Source organism: Meleagris gallopavo, chromosome 10 (assembly GCF_000146605.3).
Source record: "Meleagris gallopavo isolate NT-WF06-2002-E0010 breed Aviagen turkey brand Nicholas breeding stock chromosome 10, Turkey_5.1, whole genome shotgun sequence".
Lineage (NCBI taxonomy): Eukaryota > Metazoa > Chordata > Aves > Galliformes > Phasianidae > Meleagris > Meleagris gallopavo.
Genome location: NC_015020.2, coordinates 25,917,002 through 25,935,649, shown reverse-complemented (window position 1 = coordinate 25,935,649; position 18,648 = coordinate 25,917,002). Strand labels below are relative to the sequence as shown.

The window sequence follows — 18,648 nt, the reverse complement described above, 5'->3', positions numbered from 1 at the left end:
GAAGGTTTTCACCTTCCTGTTATAACAAACCCTGTTATTGCCTCGTTAGATAGGCACACACCTGAAAGTTCCCAGCTCACCCCATAAAAAGAACCCGTATGCTTGGCTGTAATGCCCAATACCGCAGCATGAATGCTGCTATCTGAATCAGGTGTTTGGTCAGCAACCCCAGGGTGCAAACGTCTGGGTCAAGGTTCAGATTTAGTTTAGATTGGCTCGATTAAAGTATCTGCTGGTTTGTCTGAGAACACTGAACTTACTGTGTTGGATATTCAAGATGAAATGGTGTTTGGAACTGCAGTTGAAACGGTGTTTTCTCTTCTTTAATGTGGGAGGTGTGGCTCGGAGGTGAGCAGATGGCTGGTGCCAAGTAGCACGCCTCTCAGCGTTAAGCCACTCTGCGCTGGAGCTAGAGATCAAACTCTCCTTTCTACTCGTTTTATTTGTATTTCTGCTTGTACACCGGGCTTGTGGGCATCTGAAAGCTAGCTATTGTCAGCGCACATCGGCCCTGCTCTCTGATGCTTGTGTAATCTGATGGTGAGAGCACAGAGCCGGGAGCACAGATGTTCAGGGTCTGACTTGAAAATGTGCTGGCAGACCTATGTGTGTAGCTGCTTTCTTGCTCTAAATTCAGATGTTTCTGTAAAACACTCCCGTAGTCTCATGAAATGCCTGAAAAACACTTTGGTTCGGTGGTGGTGTTGTGAGGAGAACCTCAGTCTCTGCAAAGCAGGGGAGAGCACTCGAGACATCTTTCACAAAGAAAATAAGTGTAATGTGTTTCTGCATTACACAGACACATCTCTACCAATCTATTACCATGCCTGTGGCTGCTAACTTACTCCTGATAGAGAATTTAACATTCAGGATCACGAAGAGGTTGTTTGCTTAACTGCAAGAAGTGACCAGACAGAGCATCAGTGGCTTGTATGCTGTTATGCTGCACAACGTATTTTGAGCACAGAAGTAAAAGCCACTTTGTGCTGAACTCAGAATGGGGCATTCCAGGCAGTCTTGCACTGGGCCTATATGAGAGTCTCTTTTTGGGAGATTTGTAGCAGCCCCTTTCTTATGGTAAATGTCTCAGCTGTATGAAGAAGATCTGACACTGGTAATGAGCTGATGTCCCTTTTCCCCATAACTGTCTATTCAGAGAGTCATAGCTTTTGTTCCTAGTGGAGAACATGAACCTAGGGCCCGTGATGGATGTGCTGCTGCACAGCTCTTGCTAGCATCATATTTCCCTCTGAAGGAACACTCACCTGTTTGCTCTCATGGGTTGCCATAAGGATTTGTGATGCCTTAGCAACTACAGCTTTTCCATAGCTGTGCGCAATGTCTTGCAGACTGCAGCTTTCAGACAAAATACACCTTTGTAACTTCTTTTTGGAGGTTTAGGCGATAATAGCATTTGTACTCTCACCTGAGCCAGACTTCCTTTAGAATAACTCTTGCTTTCTCTTACTTCTTCCCCTACTTCCTCTAGCAGGTTTGGTTAAAGTACTGGGAAACATAGTATCACAGCACAGCTGTTGACTTCAAATTTCTTTAAAAATTCCAAATTGAAGATGCATTTTCTTCTCACTTTTTTACCATCACGTTCACATCGTGTTTCTTAACATTATAGTGATTGCTTTCCACTACTTACCTCTCTTTAATCTGTTCTGAATTTTCAGCTCTTCCTCCAAAGCCCTCCAAACCAATGACTCCAGTGAATACGAATGGGATAAAGGACAATTCCAGTTTCTCTCTGCAGGAAGCAGAGTGGTACTGGGGGGACATCTCAAGGTAAGCAATATTTTTTACTAAAAATAAAATGATCCTGTTAGACTTCAGGAGAAAAAGAATACCTATTTCAGACAGCATTTTAAAGGGTGGAGGTGCTTCAGGATTATGCTTGGCAAAGACCTAAATGCTGGTGTTCAACTGGACTCAAGGCTTGTGTTTAAGTTACTGTTATTTTGATATAGATAGTGTCAGTCCTGCTGACAGTTATTTTGGGTTTTTAACTTCCTCCAGATATACAAAAAAGTAAAAAGAAGAAAGTGCTTCTGAGCGTGCTAGCTAAAAATAAGGTTTTGTAAGCATGCCGTGCTGGCATGCATGCAGTTCAGCAAACTTGTTCAGAAGAAAAGAAGTTACATTTTTATATTTGGTTTCTTGAATATTTAGTTGAAATTGCATGCATACTAATTTCTATTAAGTGGTGGTATATAAATAGCTCTTACAAGTGCTAACCATCACCAGTTATGTGGAGTCAGTGATACAGGCACATACCAAATAAATTAACTTCTACCTCCCAAAGAAACCATTTTGGTTTGGGCATTCATGTAGTTAATTGCATAAAAAATTGAAAGGATTAAGTCATCTCTTTCTGCCTTAAGGTGCTTCTGAAAAACCTCGAGCTTGAAGCTGCAAGGGGAAACAGGATTGTGCTGGGAGTGTGATCAGAAATTGTTCCAACTTCTGCACATAATACTTTGAAATGCTTTGTCAGATAAAGGCAAGATTTGCCGCAGTCATTCACTGAACTTCTGAAAGGGGAAATAAAGTTTTCATATCTTTATTGTACCTCCCTTATCTCTATAAAGCAAACCTGCATAGATCTTGTTTTTGAAGGGCCTAAGCAGTGATATTTTTCTGTTAATACTAAATCAAAGCAGAGTGGCGATACCTGATCACACTACCCACCAGGCAGGGTTTGTTTAAAACAGCTCAATGCTGGTAGTTTATTGACTGTGGATTTGTTCCCTGTTTACTAATGCACGTGATGGTGGGAGCTAAGGTAGTGCAAATCACATTGCAGTGACTATTGGATTAAAACGTGATACGCACACACACAAAGCTGGTATTGTTAATGGCCTTAAGTTGGCAAGCCATCAGGTACAGACTGCGTTGGGCTGCCAGGTCAGGAACCATGTTCTTCAGTCAAGAACTGCATTGAAAATTTTGTCATGAGCTCCTGGATGCATCTTGCAGGCAGAAGCCCAAGCTCTCAGACCGTATCTATCTTTTCCGAAAGGAAAAAGCCTTTAGAGTTAACTAGGCCCAATCTGAGTGAAGTAGGCTGATCATGCACGTGATAGTTAGTAGGAATCAGTCTTACTAACAGAATGGTTTTCTGCAGGAGGCCAAATCAAAACTAAGGCATTTTGGTAAGAATGCTTTTGTTCTTTATTATTTGAACAAAAAAGCCACTGTTGATTTTTCTTTTTCAAATTCAAATAGAGTTTCTACTCCACGTAGATAATGTTGAGACTACCTGATAAACTTGAGTTTCCAAATGATTGTATTAAAAAGTGTATTAAAAAGAACCTGTAAGGGAGCTGTTACACAGTGTGATATGCAGTCTGGGTGAAATGCTCAAGCCTGTCTGGAACCTTAACTCTTTAAATGAAAGCATTTTCTTAATGCTTGCAGGTATTCACTTTTGCTGGCGGGTTTCTTGATTTAGCTTAAAGCTCTGGACTGAGTATTCCTTTTGCTTAGTTGTAAAAAAGTAAAAGTTGCAACAAAGCTAGCAAGGTTGTAGTGGTTTAAAACTACTGTAACTAAGATCAGAGTTAAGCCAATAATGAGTCTCTTGAGACAAGAACTGTACTAAACTCTGGGCACCTTTGAGGGATGATGGTAGAGCCCATTTCTTAAGAGGTCAGGTCTGCCTTCTCAAAGGGCACCTGTTTCCAGTGTGGATTTTAAGACCTGAACAGATTACAGTGAAAGGTTGTGAACCCTGAGACACAGCTGCTACTGTTGCTTAAAAACAGACTCCTTCCTAAGCAGCACTCCACTGCTGCTGCTATTTTTTTCTTATAACTACACAAGTTCAAACTTCTTCTAGGAGGCCTAGAAGACTAGAAGACTTGAGTGTGAAGAAAGATTGCCTGGTACTCTGAAGGCTGAACTCCTCATGCGTACAGATGTTACTGGCCCCCAGTGGCAACAATAGTCATGTCCTTAACGCTTCTAATTTTACCTTCCTTTCCATTCTCTAGGGAAGAAGTAAATGACAAATTACGAGACATGCCAGATGGAACATTCCTGGTGCGTGATGCATCGACCAAGATGCAGGGAGACTACACTCTGACATTACGGTACGCGCTGAGTAGTCGTGTCCCACACAGCAAGACCCCAAATAGCTAGTTGTGATTCCAGTGGCAGCAGTGGCTGTGTAACACTGACATGGATCAAGTTGAGAGATGTTCCTGAGATGCTGCAGATCACAGAATGAGCACGTGAATAACCAGATAGTCTGTTCTGTGCACTGGATCTTGTCCTTCACTAAGCAGTACTGTAAATATCTCTTTGTAAATGAGATAGGACTCAGGGAAGAGTGACACTCAGTAGGGCTTCATAGTTTCAAAACTCCTAAAGGAAAAGGTATTTATAAACTAGGACTTTAATTAATGGGAGTGTGTTGAATATCTCATCAGCATGCAGCTCTGGAGAATTGAACACAGTGTCTTTGTAGAAGGAGTGTCTTGTGCTTTCTGATCTAAAGTTTAGGAAATATTGAACTAGAGCCATGTTCCTTTCTTCATTAAAATTTCTTCTACAGTTAGGTGGCAGACCTCACGTAACAATTGCTGGGGCCTTGCCCAGCCTGTCCAGCCACTTGACTCTGCCAGGCTCTCAAGACTGGTTGTTAGAGGCAAATAGGCGAGATGCATACACCACTGCTGCTGCAGCACACCTTTGGGAGTTTCTATGATGTGGCAGATATTTGTTCTTGCTTTGAAATTCAGTTTGGCAAGTTTGACCCCAAGAGTGTCATTTAAATTCTGCTTTGACTTCTGCTTTGACATTCAAGACTTTTGTGCTAAGGTCTGGCATGAGTTGGTTATTTTACTGTGAATGCATGTGTCTTTAGAAACCAAAATGGAGAGTGCAGGAAGCACAGAATATTGTCTAAACAGTCTGTTGGTTTAAAAAAAAAAAGAAAGAAAAAAAGGAGGAAACTGCTGGAATGTATAAATCTGGATAATGTAAAGTCCTAAACTTACAACCATGTTGTAATCCTTGGGAGATTTTGTTTAGGTTCATGTATCCTGTGTTAGCATCCGTAACTCAGGAGACTTGCTAATTGCTGTATGACTGTATATGCAGTTGTATGTTATTAGCCAGTCCAAGTTGCAGGAAAGTTTGGTTTGGGTTCAGTATGGCACTTTTACTCAGCCTTTTGGCATCCGTCTCTTCCTTTACAAAACTTTTGGCTGAGTTATGTCTTAAGGTGACTCCAGAACGAGCACACAATAAGATAATTTCTTTGGTCTTTGCTCCTATTCAAATAATAGCCGATGATAATTCTGAGTCTCTTGACTCTTAAGCTACCGAATATCTGCTGGTATATAAAGAGCCATTATAAAGGTGTATGTTAACCTGTTTGACTTCAAAGACTTACCCAGGAACTTCACTGGTGTCTTTGTTAGCAGCCCCAGTGTTGAGGAGGATAAGAGGTATGCAGTAAAACTTCTGAATGACTGTACTGCTTTACAGGAAGGGTGGCAACAATAAACTGATAAAGATCTATCATCGGGATGGAAAATACGGCTTTTCTGACCCACTGACATTTAATTCAGTTGTGGAACTGATTAACCACTACCGCAACGAGTCTCTTGCTCAGTATAACCCGAAACTCGATGTGAAGTTGATGTATCCAGTATCCCGATACCAGCAGGTAAGGTTTTCACTGAAGCCCAGTAACCATCAGTGCAGACAAGAAAAAAGAGTGGAACTTGTTTATAATTCCATTTTCTGTATGTGAAACCTGACTTTTTTTTCTTGTTTCATACAAGATTCTTTTCTTGAAAGCTTGCAAAAATATGAGTTTTCACATTTGACCTCACTTTGCTCATTGTAAAGGATCTTTCAAATTGTCTAGCCACTTAAGCTGTTGCTTCTATCAAGCTTCCAGTCTCCATCTAAGCGGTCCAGCAGAGAAGTGAAACCCTAGCATGTAGCATATTTGAGTCTCTGAGAAGCATTTTATTTTTCCCCTTAAGCCCAGATGGACCCAAACAATATTGTTCTAGGTAGTGTTGATCTTGAAGCACATATGGGCCATGCAGCTGCTTGCTCTGTGCATAGCTATGTAGATTTTTCAAAAATGTTTTAATGTTTTATTCAGTGGCCTGAGACATTGCCCTGTTTTAAGGGGAAAGAAGTGCATTTGGAAATGCCCATAATTCCAGTTCCCGCTGTCTGAAGACTGTGGAATTTGCTGTGTGGAGGAAGGGATTTAGATGGGGACTTTGTGTGTTTTGTGGAAATGTGATTATAAAAATGCTGCAATAGCAAAAAAATGCAAATGTGTACAAGTGACAAATGAATACTTATAAGGAAAAGACCGCTTTGTTTGAAGTCTAAATAGATTTTTGTATGTACAGGATCAGTTGGTGAAAGAAGATAATATAGATGCAGTAGGTAAAAAGCTTCAAGAATACCATGCTCAGTACCAGGAAAAGAGTAAAGAGTATGACAAATTGTATGAAGAATATACCAGAACATCACAGGTTGGTTCCGCTTCAGCTATCTATAGAGACTCTTTCCAGTTACATAAGGAGTAAAGAAAATGGTTTTAACCTGCTGTGGCTAGCAAAGTCAACCCAAGGTCAGAAAATACAGTGAAAAAACCTTTATAAATTGTGAAACAGAGGAAAGTGGTTTCAAGCTTAATGGAAACACAATGAATATTACTTGTGGCTGATGGTCATAGAGTTTATGGTGTGGGGCAAGGAAGGAATAGGAGCTGAACTTCCCAGTATAAGGTGGAGCAATGGCCATCATCTACAAGCTTCGTGCTGCAGACTTCTTCCTTTGCTGTTGAATATTTCCAGATGTTGTATGCGGCAGTGGGAATTGTAGAAGTCCAAGTTCTGTAAGAAGTCATGTTCAAATAAGATTTCAGATATTATGCATTAAGGAAGTGTGAGTACAGAATTTGGACTGATTCTTGTAGTGTAAAATAGTTTGTACGGGGGTAGGAGGTTTGCTGGCAGTCTTACTGCATGCTAAGATGGAAAATTTGACTAAAATATTTCTGAGGGGTTTGCAGCCTAATAGAGAGCACCATCTGAGGCAGAGAGCTAGACTTGCAGGGAGTAAGTCTTCCCTGTACCTCCATGACACTACTCAAACTTATATCTAAACTTAAACCTGAGTAATCGCATTTTGACTTGGGGGAGAGAGTAGTTCGTCCTTTCATTCAGTTCAGGGAACATAATAGAGCCATGCGTTGTCTCCATTATGAAAAAATGATCAAGGACTCTTTCCTCACATAGGAAATCCAGATGAAGAGGACTGCAATTGAAGCGTTTAATGAAACTATTAAGATATTTGAGGAACAGTGCCACTCACAAGAGCGATACAGCAAAGAATACATTGAGCGATTTCGCAGAGAGGGAAATGAGAAAGAAATTGAACGGTAGGCTCTCAAGTCACGTTTCTTTCTGAGGAAGAACTAGTGTCCACACTGGCACTCCTGTGAAGTCCTATATTGCATTATGTAAAGCACTTTGTAAACTAAGTATTTTCACTGAGACCTTTTCCCAAAGTATCTGAACCTTCAGTAAAGCCCTCTTCTGTTGGAAATTGCATTGCAGACAGAAGAGATGAGAGATTTGCAGATTATTCTGTCTCTGGCTTCACGTAAATGAAGATACAGGGATGAGGACCAGGAAATAATTTCATTTGCTTACCCACTTCCATTTGAACTTGCTTAGAATATTATTGAGAAAAATCTTTACAAGTAAACTGTGCAGTGGAAATGGACATAGCTCTAATAAATCTCATAGTTCGTAATCAGTTTTGGTCACGTTCAAAGGAAATTTCTATTTAATTAGAAATTTAGTAGCAGATATTGATTGTCAAAAAGAAGGGCCTCATTTGAATTTGCTTTTCTGTAAAGTTACTAGAAAAAAGTGTGCGTGCACCTTTGAAGGAATGCCAAATACAGTGCCTAACTTGACACAGTCCTTAACGAATCACGGTAGAGGAGCTGAAAATGCTTACCCATAACAGTTGTATTGTGCCATGGTGGTGCTTCATTCTGACTGGGTTGACCTTTCCTCTCAAATACTGCACTTGTTTGTAGGATAATGATGAACTATGAAAAATTAAAATCACGCCTGGGTGAGATCCATGACAGTAAAATGCGTCTGGAACAAGATTTGAAGAAACAAGCTCTGGACAACAGGGAGACTGATAAGAAAATGAATAGTATCAAGCCTGACCTAATTCAGCTCCGCAAAATCAGAGATCAGTATCTTGTGTAAGTAAGGCTGACCTGTTCCTCAAAACAGTGTCTCTGATGAACCTGATTAATGACTGTTTTCATCAGGGTAATGTGAATTATATTTTCTTTTCTTAACTAAAGTTCCATGAGTGCTAAGGTACTTTACCAGAAAAGAGGGCATTGCAGAAGATTATGCAAGGAAGCAGAAGCATGCTTATGAAATCTATGGTCCTTCTGTGTCTTTTGCTAATGGAGAGCAAACGAAGCTATAAAGTGTTTATTTGTGGGATTTTGTGTCTGAACTTAAGCTTGCTCAGTGTGAAAACCCCCATGCATACTCTGAAGTAACATACTGATGTCCTCTTCTTCTGGCAGATGGCTCAATCACAAAGGGGTGAGGCAGAAGCGGATAAACGACTGGCTGGGGATCAAAAATGAAAATATTGATGAGTAAGTGTCATGCATAAGGATTTACTGAGAAGCGTTCCATTGATAAACGATGCCTTCTGTGGAGGGTGGTAATACAAAGCACCAATTTCTAAGTGGAGGAGTGCAAACAAAGGAAGGAATTCGGTAGGGAGCTGCATGTCACTTGAGGCAGCAAGTCTGCTGAAACGTTTAGGATTACATCTGAATTGGAACAATTAAGTACTAAGTTGAAACTTGTAATATTAAGGGCTGTCAGCAGATATCAAATGACTGTTAAGAATCTGAACTCCCTATTTTTGTGAGGTTTTCTTAAATATTTCTGCAAAAATCACTTGAGCTTTTTTTAACTCTTCACTAAGTGCTGGCTCAGTTAACAAACTTACTCTCCCTCAGCACTTATTTTGTGAATGAAGAAGAGGAAAACCTGCCACATCATGATGAGAAAACTTGGTTTGTTGGGGATCTCAACCGCATCCAAGCAGAAGACTTGCTCTGTGGGAAACCTGATGGAGCATTTTTAATTCGAGAGAGTAGCAAGAAAGGATGTTATGCTTGTTCTGTGGTGTAAGTTATTTTCTTTTTGTTATTACTGTTCAATTTGTGAATCTCTACAACAGTTCTTTATTCAGGAGAACAAAAGCTAGGCATATCCTACACCTACCATTGAAATGCGTTGCCTTTTGTTTGTTTGCAGGCAGTCTAGCATGGTAAAAGCTTTGTTGCAGAAATCTGTTTTCAAAGTGCAGTAACTGTAGTCCAAGCTGTCTCTTCAGTCCCCACAATTACCAGTAAAAAAATTTTGAAGCATCCTGGCTTGAAGCTGTACAGTCATAAGCAAATCAAGGCCAAATTCTCCAATATTCTTCCCTGCCAAGGAATACATGAGAAGAATCAAAATGAGACTGTAAAGCTGCAACGTCTTCTGTTCTCATTGTTAGACATGCCAAATTTGAGGTGCTTTCTCTTCTGTGCTTAAGATAACAGTGATGCTTCAGAGGAGGCATAATTTGTGAGCAGTAATTTTTGACATTCACACAGCCTTGCATTGATTTCTTGTGTTTCACTTTGTTTTATGCTGGTGTAATGGAGGTCAGAAAAACTCTGATTCCATTATCTAAAAATCCTTCAAGCCTGTTCTCGAGTGCAAAATGGCTTTCACTGATTTATTTCACGTGAGGTTAATTGCATCTGAAAGCAAGTCTGGGAAATGAATATGTGAAGGTATATCACCTCAAGGTAACCGAAGACTGTAGTATCTGCTATGTTCAAGATACCTGTTTGTCACAGTCAATGAAGTGACATCAGATACTTTCACTTGGTTGGTATCATACTGCACAATAGCAAAGGAATGGCTTAACATAACCTGTTCCTACATGTGACTTGGATTGTAAAAGGCTTCAGTACAGGGATTACATAATACTTGATCTTTTTGGCAGATGAGTTATTCTAGCAGCCTTGGAAATACAGTGTTACAGTAAGTGCATTGCCAAGTTAGGGACTCTGTAGCTATGACTTCAGATAATGAACCAACTTGAACCTATGCCATGCTCAACATTAGAAAATGCACACTGAAAATTAGAGCTGTATTTCATGAAATATTCTGTAGGAATAGAGTAAGAACATGTGGGTTTTGGCTTGTGCACTTACTTAATGGAAAGGATTCCAAAAAAGCTGAGTTTGTGTTTGCAGATTTCAGGTGCTTGTCTTCTTGGTTAAACTCTTGACTTTTTTTCTCCAAGAAATGCTTGGGGAACAATGCAGGAGGGAATCGTGCTGTTGGGATAGAAGAGGCTTCTTAGGTGGATTATTATGCAAGAGTATTTAATCACACGCCCTGAAGCACTGTTTCTTTGCAGACTATTAATCTCCTCTGCTTGCATCTACTGAGTCCTCCATTATGTAATTTAGTGACTGGCAGTGTTGCTGCATTAGTTAATTGTTAATAGACTGTCACTTCGGGTTTGTTCTTTGATGTCAAGCTCTCCTGTTTTCTTTCCTTGCAGAGCTGATGGAGAAGTGAAACACTGTGTGATCTACAGCACTCCAAGAGGTTATGGGTTTGCAGAACCATATAACCTGTACAGCACACTTAAAGATTTGGTTCTTCATTACCAGCAGACATCCCTTGTTCAACACAACGATTCCCTCAATGTCAGGCTTGCCTACCCTGTCTACGCACAGATGCCCCCTTCTCTTTGCAGATAAATTTTGGGGAGAAGGAAAGTGTTGGCTATCTTGGATTCTTTTCTACAATTTTTATTAGAACTTGGAGGGCATTCTTTCTCCTTAGACTGCTTGTTTTGCACAAGAAGTGATTCTGTGAATGTGAATCAAAAAGAGGCCTAGCAGCAACAAGACGACAACTTGGGTGTAGGTGTCCTGGTGCTACCTTAAAAGCTCAGCTGTGCTTTTACACTGATACTTTTGTTTCCTTATGAGGGGAATAGACTCAACAAAACCCATACAAAAATACTGGAAGCAAAACATTGTTTTCTGGAGATGATTTTTGGCCAGGCACCTTCAGTGGAACTTCTAATTGGAGTTTGTTTTCTCTTGTTCTAGTAGAGACAATTTGAAGCCTCTGTTTGAGGCATCAGTAATGTCTTTCAGTCTTAAACTCCCAAGAAACTAGGGAGGAAACTCTACCACGGCAATTCTTCTCTGTTAATTTTAGCAGCTTCACTGCGATTCAGACGAACTTCCGAAGAGGGCTTGTCTTGAGGTAGCATGGAATTTGGTGAGAGAAGACCAAAGGAATAACGGGAAAGCTTCAGGTTTTTATTTAAATGGAAAATGCTTGTAAAGAAAAGTCGCTTTATTTTTTTGCCAACAGTGATGAAGTTTTGGTTTCAATGGCACTACAGGTCTTCACTTAAAGGAAACATTTATAACCAAATTGAACACACCAAAACTTTATTGCTAGATTGAGCACTTACGGGGAAGGTTGCGTTAGCATCCGCACATAATTTCTACACCAAAACTTGAAACAAATAAAAGGAAAAGCTAAAATGTTGTGTGGCTTCAAAACACTAAATTTGTCTGATCTGATGTAACTGCTCACTCCTCTCTTTTTTCACCCCTCCCTTCCTCCCACTCCTCAGCTTGGGATTCTGTTTTCTATTGTTAAAGATAAGTGCTTCAGAATGTAAACTAGAATGAAGCTTGCACTCACATGTTGCAGTTCTCTTGCTGAACAATGACAGACTCTTGTAATGCTTGGTTTTGATATAGAAGAGGCAGGTGCAATCTCATGCTTCTGGATGGCTTATTGTACCAAGTGATTTCTTGAGGAGTAGCCACTTAGGTCTGTATAGAAGTGAGCATGCTAATTATAATTGGCAAGCTAGATTCTGAACTTTTGCACCACTGCTGCCAAGCAAGATTTTTACAGTGGTATAATGAAATTCCCTCTTAGTTATTTTGGACACTGGGCAAAACACGAGAAGGGAAGGGAGATGTACTCTTCAGTTATTGCGTGTCTGGTACCATCGTTTGGCAAAGGCTGCTGTCAAATACTGGAGAAGGTAGTCCTGGGCTTTGTCAAGTGTAGCAATCATCCAATAAATCCCCTCCTTGGACACCATACAAAGCAGCTTATTTCCATTCCTTAAGCTTCTAAAATGAAAAAGAGCTAAGTTTGGCAAACTGAGCCATTTGGCATCAAAGCATAACCGGCAAATTAATTGTTTAGTGTGCAACCTTGAAAGTTACTTTTGTTCCTATTACTGGAAATGGTTCCCTTGAAATGCACCCATTGTACAGGGCAGGAAGCAGACAGTCATGCAGATCTGGGAATGCTGTAGACCTGTTTCTGACCCTGTGGCTGATTTCCTGTTTAAATGTGGGTTTTCTGTAATGCGTGGGGAGGAATGCCAGGCCTGTTGATATTTAATGTTTACACGAGAAGTATTATTTAACTGAATGTTGTGAATTTGCAAGCAGGGAAATGACGAGTCTGAAGCACTGACAGCCGTTGCAAGGAAGGCAGTCTGGTTGCCTGGAGTGCCCGTGAGATGTTTTATTTTGCACTGATGACCCTGATGCGTCCCAGGCACTTTCTAATCAGCCAGAGAGTGTAATCTTCTGGCAAAGAATCCTGTAGATTCCACTTTTCTAATTCAATGAAACGTTAGGAGACAACCAAAGCTGGGAAACAGAGAAGAAAGTTCATGTAAGCTGTTATATCAACGCGTCCCATGTCTGCGCTTGTGTTCCTCCTGTCCCACTTCCCCAAGAGAAGGAAAAAAGCTAATGTAGCCTTTGCTCTGTGTAAAAATCTGGAATGGAATCCTCTGTTGTGTATGGATGTAAAAATTTTTCTTTTTAAAGAGCCTTGCCCCACCTCTTGGGTAATTAGTTCTAATCTGGTAGCTGTAGAGCCGTCGTTCTCACACCTCTTGTGCATCTGACATTCACTCAGTGCTGGATTCAGTCCAAATGCATTGCGAGGGAAATCAATTCAAAGGCACAAATGATAGCCAGGTGTGCCTCATTCCTGTGGAAAAATCTTTGCTAGAGGAGTTTGTGAGTGTTTTCTGTGCCCCTGTGATCTCTGGGCTCTCCTCTTACAGCGTTACCATTCAGAGCTGGTGAGACAAGTAATTCTCATCCCTGTTTTTGTCCAAAGGACATCTGCTACCTTATTACACAGCGCTTGGGCTTGGTTTTGTTTTAAAAAAGCACGGGTCTGCTTTCAGCCCTGAAGTCCTGGCACACCCTCTCAGTACTGACAGCAGCAGGGTAGAAAAGTGGGGTTGTCTGAAGTTTCCCTGTAGTGGAATCTCACTGATCCTGTGAGGTCTTGGTCCAGGCTTCCCCGGCCATGCCAACGCAAATACCGTGTAATCCCACTGGCGTCTCTGGCAGGATCTTGGCTTTGCAGTGGTGTGAGCAAGTTCAGATGCTGGCTCGTCCCTCTCAGAGATCTCTTTGCTAATCACAGGTGATGCCTTTGCTGTGAACGCTGTGCTCAGAGCCGAAAGCCATCTCGAAGCATTCTTTGAAATTCTCTTTGGCCCAAACCTTTGGAAGAGGTCTGTGGGCAGATCAAGGCTGTGCTGCTTGTATTCAGCTCCTCCCTATGTTTTGCCACTTTGTCTTTTTGTATTTGCTTTAGGCACCTGAAGCCACGCTGCTGGCATAAGTGCCCTGTGACCCTCACGTGTCATTGCACAGATTCTTTTCGCATCAAATTTGCACTCGTATGGCAAGTGAAAAAATGGGTACGAACCAGCTGGCACAGGGAGCTGCCACCATCAGCTGAGCAAGGGCTTGGTCCTGCTGCCTTTGTGCCCTCAGCCTGCTTCTGTTTGCTCAGCAGCATTGGACCGGGGAGACAAACCATTGCATCCAGTAGTTGTGAACTTGCGTGGCTGAGAAATCAGAACTGAGCCAGTGAGGTACGGAATTACACCCTCATACAATAGAACAGCTGTTAAGCCTAAAACAAATACAGGAAATGTGAACATAAAGGCAAAACAAAGGAACTCGAGTTCTTTTAAAGCAGTAAAATGCAAGAAAGCTTTGGTTTCAAGAGTCAAAATGTCAGGAGGAAGGAGGGGAAGGTCTCACTGGTGTGGCAGCAGCTTCGTGTTGGGCTGCAGTCCGAGGAGTATTGATTTCATTGACCCATGTTGTATTAAATATATATGTAGGGTTAAATAAATAACTTTTGCACAGTGTTAAATGGGGGCGGGGTGGGGTGGGAACGTTGAAACTCTGATATGCACAGTTTCTTCTAATCTGTTTTGAAGTATATTTGCAGGGATCAGGGGTGATTCAGTATTTTGTATTCGGATGGATGGGAAATCAGGCCGACTTCCACAGTTGCCATTGGCCCCGTTGCGTCAGCCAAGAGTGCCATGTTTTTGAAGTTAGTAAGTTATGATCTTTTCCCACTCATTTCTATACTGGTTGCGAGTAATCTTAGAATGGAAGTAACCAACCCAGGAGCAGAGGTTCATCTCAGGGTGTGTGGAGCAGGAGCAGCCTGTGCCCACCCCCGCTGGGATGTTCCACATTCAGGGCTCCTATTGTGTTGGGTGTTGTTATAATTCTCAGCTGCTTTGCACTGCTGGGTAGTTGCAATCCAGAGTGTAGATCCAGTACAGCCTTCTGTCTCTTGCCAAAAACAAACCGCTCTTTCCACACTCGTCTCTCTTGATGTGGCAGAACATCAAGAAGTTTTCCATTTAATGTGATGGGCCTGATTCTTTTCTCGTTGACACTCGTGTAAGCAAGAGTCCCGCAACAGAAAGCCATGTCCAAGAGAAGAGCTTATACTTCATCATATCCGAATCCAAGTCATAGCGAGGCAAAAACCAAAGTTTGTCTTTTGCAAAGCCAGGCAACTGTAATGGGGACTGTGGAAATGCAGGGTGGCACTTGGAGAGGACAGGGAGCGAGGGCTGCGTGTCCCCGAGCCCAGATTGAGTGCAGAGTTGCTGCAGGAGTGTCACAGCTTCGGGTTGGAAAAGCCCCTTATTTGGTACTTGAACAATCTCTCTTCTGTTTTTGAATGTCTTGTTTATTTTTTATTTTTGTTACACTAACAGGGAATAAAAATCTGAAATGTTAGTGAGTCTCGTATGTTTGCTGCATTGTGCAGACATAAAACAGGTACTGCTTGTAGGGCGGGAGGGGTGTGAGACAGGTTCAAAATGCAGTTTGACAAAGCATTAGGATGGGTCAGGGGTTGTTTTGTTCGGATCATCTTTCAAGTCAGACTTTTGTATGCATAGTTTCCTTCTGTTAATTTGCAACATCTGCTTTTGAATCAGCAAAGTCAAAATACGTTCCCAAAGAACGAAGCAGGGAGGGGAGCGGGTTACACTTACTTCAATTTAGCATGCAAATGGCCCCGAAATAGCTTTAAAAAGGGGAAGGGTCAGCATCCCAAAGCTTCTCTGCTTGTGACGCAGCAGCAGGTGCTGGTGTGGGAGCTCTGTCTTCAACCAGGAAAGAAAGAGGAGATGCAGAGCAGAGCCACTCCAGCAGCGCAGGCCGAAAGCTTGGGGTACTTTGTTGTCCTCCGTGTGCACTGCAAGAAGCAGTCAGGAAATTAATAGAAGTTCTGAAGGACTGCTCCTCTGTTCTGGAAGGAAACGCGGCCGCTGATCCCTGGTTTCCTTTGGCACAGCTCGTGCTGCCAGAACGGGGAGTGGAGCTGCTGGCCCGAAGGAAGGCTGGCCGTACAGCTGGGCCAGCCGAGTGCTGCGCAGGGAGCGCGTTCTGCTGGGGTTAGGGGAAGTTTGGCCAACATTTTTGTGAATCTTGCATTCTGTGGGCAGAAATATTTTCCACCGAACGGGAAGGGAAAAAATTTCTTTTGAAATCTTTTCAATTCCTTCCTGTTTGTTCACAGGGGCAGATAGCACCGTGGCTGTTAACTGTTTAGATGATGGCAGTGCTGCAGGTGCGGTCTTTGGGGCTGGCTCCATACAACCGATGCAGAATTTGCAGGTTTGTTTGCTATTGGCATAGAGTCACCGTGCTTTATGACGGCATTTGTTCACAAATTTGCCTTTACAAATACATAAAGAGAGCTTCAGAGGAAAAAATAAAAATCCTGCTGAAGAATCAGTGTTCGACACAGCAGCTTTAATTTGACCCTTCCCCAACATCGGTTCCGTATCGCTTCCGTAGGGCTGGTGATTGCTTACCCCAACCCTGCAGTGCTGTCCCTGCACCGGGTCAGGGAAGGGGCTTTGGGATTGTTTGGATAAAGAGGATCATGTCCAGTGATGGCAACACCAGGGGCGGCCAGGCTGTGACTTTGGGCCCCCAGGGCTTGGCTGCAATGCGGCTGTGTGGATGGGTTTGGGGCTGAGTTGTGTTCCTGAGTGTCAGGCAGAGATAGTTTTGACTAAACCTGTTAATTTTGTATATCTGGCTGTTAATTGCACCACGGGATTGTAATGGTCTGCATCATCTGTGTGTGTGCGTTTGTGTGCGTGTGTATCTGTACTGTATGTATATAGATATATGTAAAATATATTCCCATACACATTGATATGCATTAGCTGTAAGTGGCACTGCCCCTTGGAAACTAAAGCAGAACTCACCGCTAGCACATCCTGCTTGGGCAAAGCTGGGCTTATTTCCATAAATGACAAGGAGCTGGTCCTGACCACCTCCAATCCGTGCTTCTGAAATCCCGCAGGATGGGTTTCCTGGGGGGAGTTCCTCTGTTTGTAAGCTGAACTGAATGTGGGTTCCAGTTGTGCACTCTGGGACGCAGCACTGAAATCCTGCAAAAGCAAAGGTTTGGGGAAGGAAACCCTCCGTGCTCCCACGAGGGGCACCGGCGCTTTGTGTGCGGGGCGTGGGGCTGCAGCAGCAGCACTCCTTGGTGCAGCCTTCGCTTTAATCCTTTCTCATTATTATTTGACTTCGATTTTCTTTAAGGGAAACCGCCTCTGTTAGGAACCTGCTTCCCCAGAAGCTGACGACTTATTTTCTTTCCGTATGAATTCCAGCATGTAACTTTGGTACTCTTGTTTGTTCTTTGTGTAAAACCTGTTCTTCTGTCGTTTATGGTGTAAGTTAAAAAAAAAGAAAAAGAAAAAAAGAAAAAGAAAAAAAAAAGGAATTCATGTAGTTTAACTTTAAAAAAGAAACAAACTGCTTCATAAGGAAACCAATTGTATGTTAGTGTTTTCGGACAAGTCATACTGTAGTTTCTAGATCAGTAATGCAACACTGTACTTGTCACCAGATGTGTTACGATTTTGCTGTACTTTCTTTTAATAGATGGTTGGGCTTTTAAATCCCAGACACTAAGCATCCTGGGCCTACTTGCTCTAGATCAAAATGCAATAAAGAATTGCAATAAAGCACATTGACATGTAATGTTTTAGAAGGATGTACTGACGGCTGTTTCTAATAAATGCAGAAATGCAGCGTGGTTGGGATGTGGTGCTGTTGGCTGTGCTCATGTCTGCACGCTGTGCTGCTGGGGCTCCCTTGGACAGGACGGGCTGCAGAGCCAATCTGCTGGGAATGAGCTGGGTTCCACCCTGCATTGCCCCCGTGGGGGACATGGGGACAAACCTGGTGACAAACAAAAGAAGCCTGAGCAGCTGAGGGCTCAGTGGCTGGCCCTGTACATCCGGGTGCATGAACGGTTTGCGGACTGCTTCCTCAGGGTTTCTTTGAGCCCATGACTCAGCATTTTTACTGACAGCTGAGTCAACCATTTCCTAAAAATGCCGTGCTGGCATTTTTCTGAAGCGCTGAGTAAGCCTTTCTGACCACTGAGTCAGCATTTCTGCGCTTCATCAGCTCTGTGTCGGGGGAACAAGCACCAGAAGGGGCTGGAGGGCAGCGAGGGGCACAAGTCATGGGAAACACCGAGGAGAAGTACAAGGCGTTCTTGGGGAATCTCTGCTTTATTTTGTTGTTTTATTTTATTTTATAAGGGCTAACAAGGCAGCATTGCGGGAAGGATGTAAGTCACTGATGGGCGAATCATTTCTCAGGGCTTCGCCAGGCGCGTCGTTTCATTTAGGAAAACATTGCAGCCAGGAGCCAGCATAGGAAATTTCCAAGCGGCTGTGCTGAGTGGATGGAAAGAAAAACAGCACCCGGAGAAAGGGCAGATCCTGGGGTTTTTCCATCCCCAGCAGCACCGCGGCGCTTCCTGCAGGTCCCTGGCTTCACCCTGAGAGCAGGCAGGAGCCGGGGGCACGGGGCCCTGCAGGGCAGGGGCGTGGGATGGAGGGTCGGACAGACAGACAGATGGACAGACAGATGGTCACAGGATGCTGACACAGGATGTCCCCCCAGGGTTGGGACCAGTGCAATGACAGATTAATGGCAAGGCTCTCCCCTGTGGGGAAAAGAAGGCTGAAAACAAATTTGTCAATAGACGGCCCTTCTCCAGCCAACAGCCTGATACAAATACTGGGATTTGGCTCAGACCTTCAGGAATTGGTTCAAACCATCAGGATTTGGTTCAGCCCATCGGGGTTAAGCTCAAACCA

At 42.7% G+C, this 18,648-nt stretch overlaps 1 protein-coding gene across 1 annotated transcript in view; it reads left to right on the top strand.

Moving 5' to 3' along the window:
* The window catches only part of LOC100549888 (phosphatidylinositol 3-kinase regulatory subunit gamma), a 31,563-nt gene extending 13,993 nt beyond the window's left edge, over positions 1 to 17,570 (top strand). Inside the window, exons 2-10 of the mRNA XM_010716171.3 lie at positions 1,680 to 1,791; positions 3,999 to 4,097; positions 5,500 to 5,680; positions 6,390 to 6,515; positions 7,284 to 7,426; positions 8,096 to 8,272; positions 8,612 to 8,686; positions 9,059 to 9,229; positions 10,669 to 17,570. Coding sequence (XP_010714473.1) covers positions 1,680 to 1,791; positions 3,999 to 4,097; positions 5,500 to 5,680; positions 6,390 to 6,515; positions 7,284 to 7,426; positions 8,096 to 8,272; positions 8,612 to 8,686; positions 9,059 to 9,229; positions 10,669 to 10,870 — 1,286 coding nt within the window. The 3' untranslated portion in view covers positions 10,871 to 17,570. The remainder of the gene's footprint in view (positions 1 to 1,679; positions 1,792 to 3,998; positions 4,098 to 5,499; positions 5,681 to 6,389; positions 6,516 to 7,283; positions 7,427 to 8,095; positions 8,273 to 8,611; positions 8,687 to 9,058; positions 9,230 to 10,668) is intronic.
* Positions 17,571 to 18,648: the final 1,078 nt, after the last annotated feature.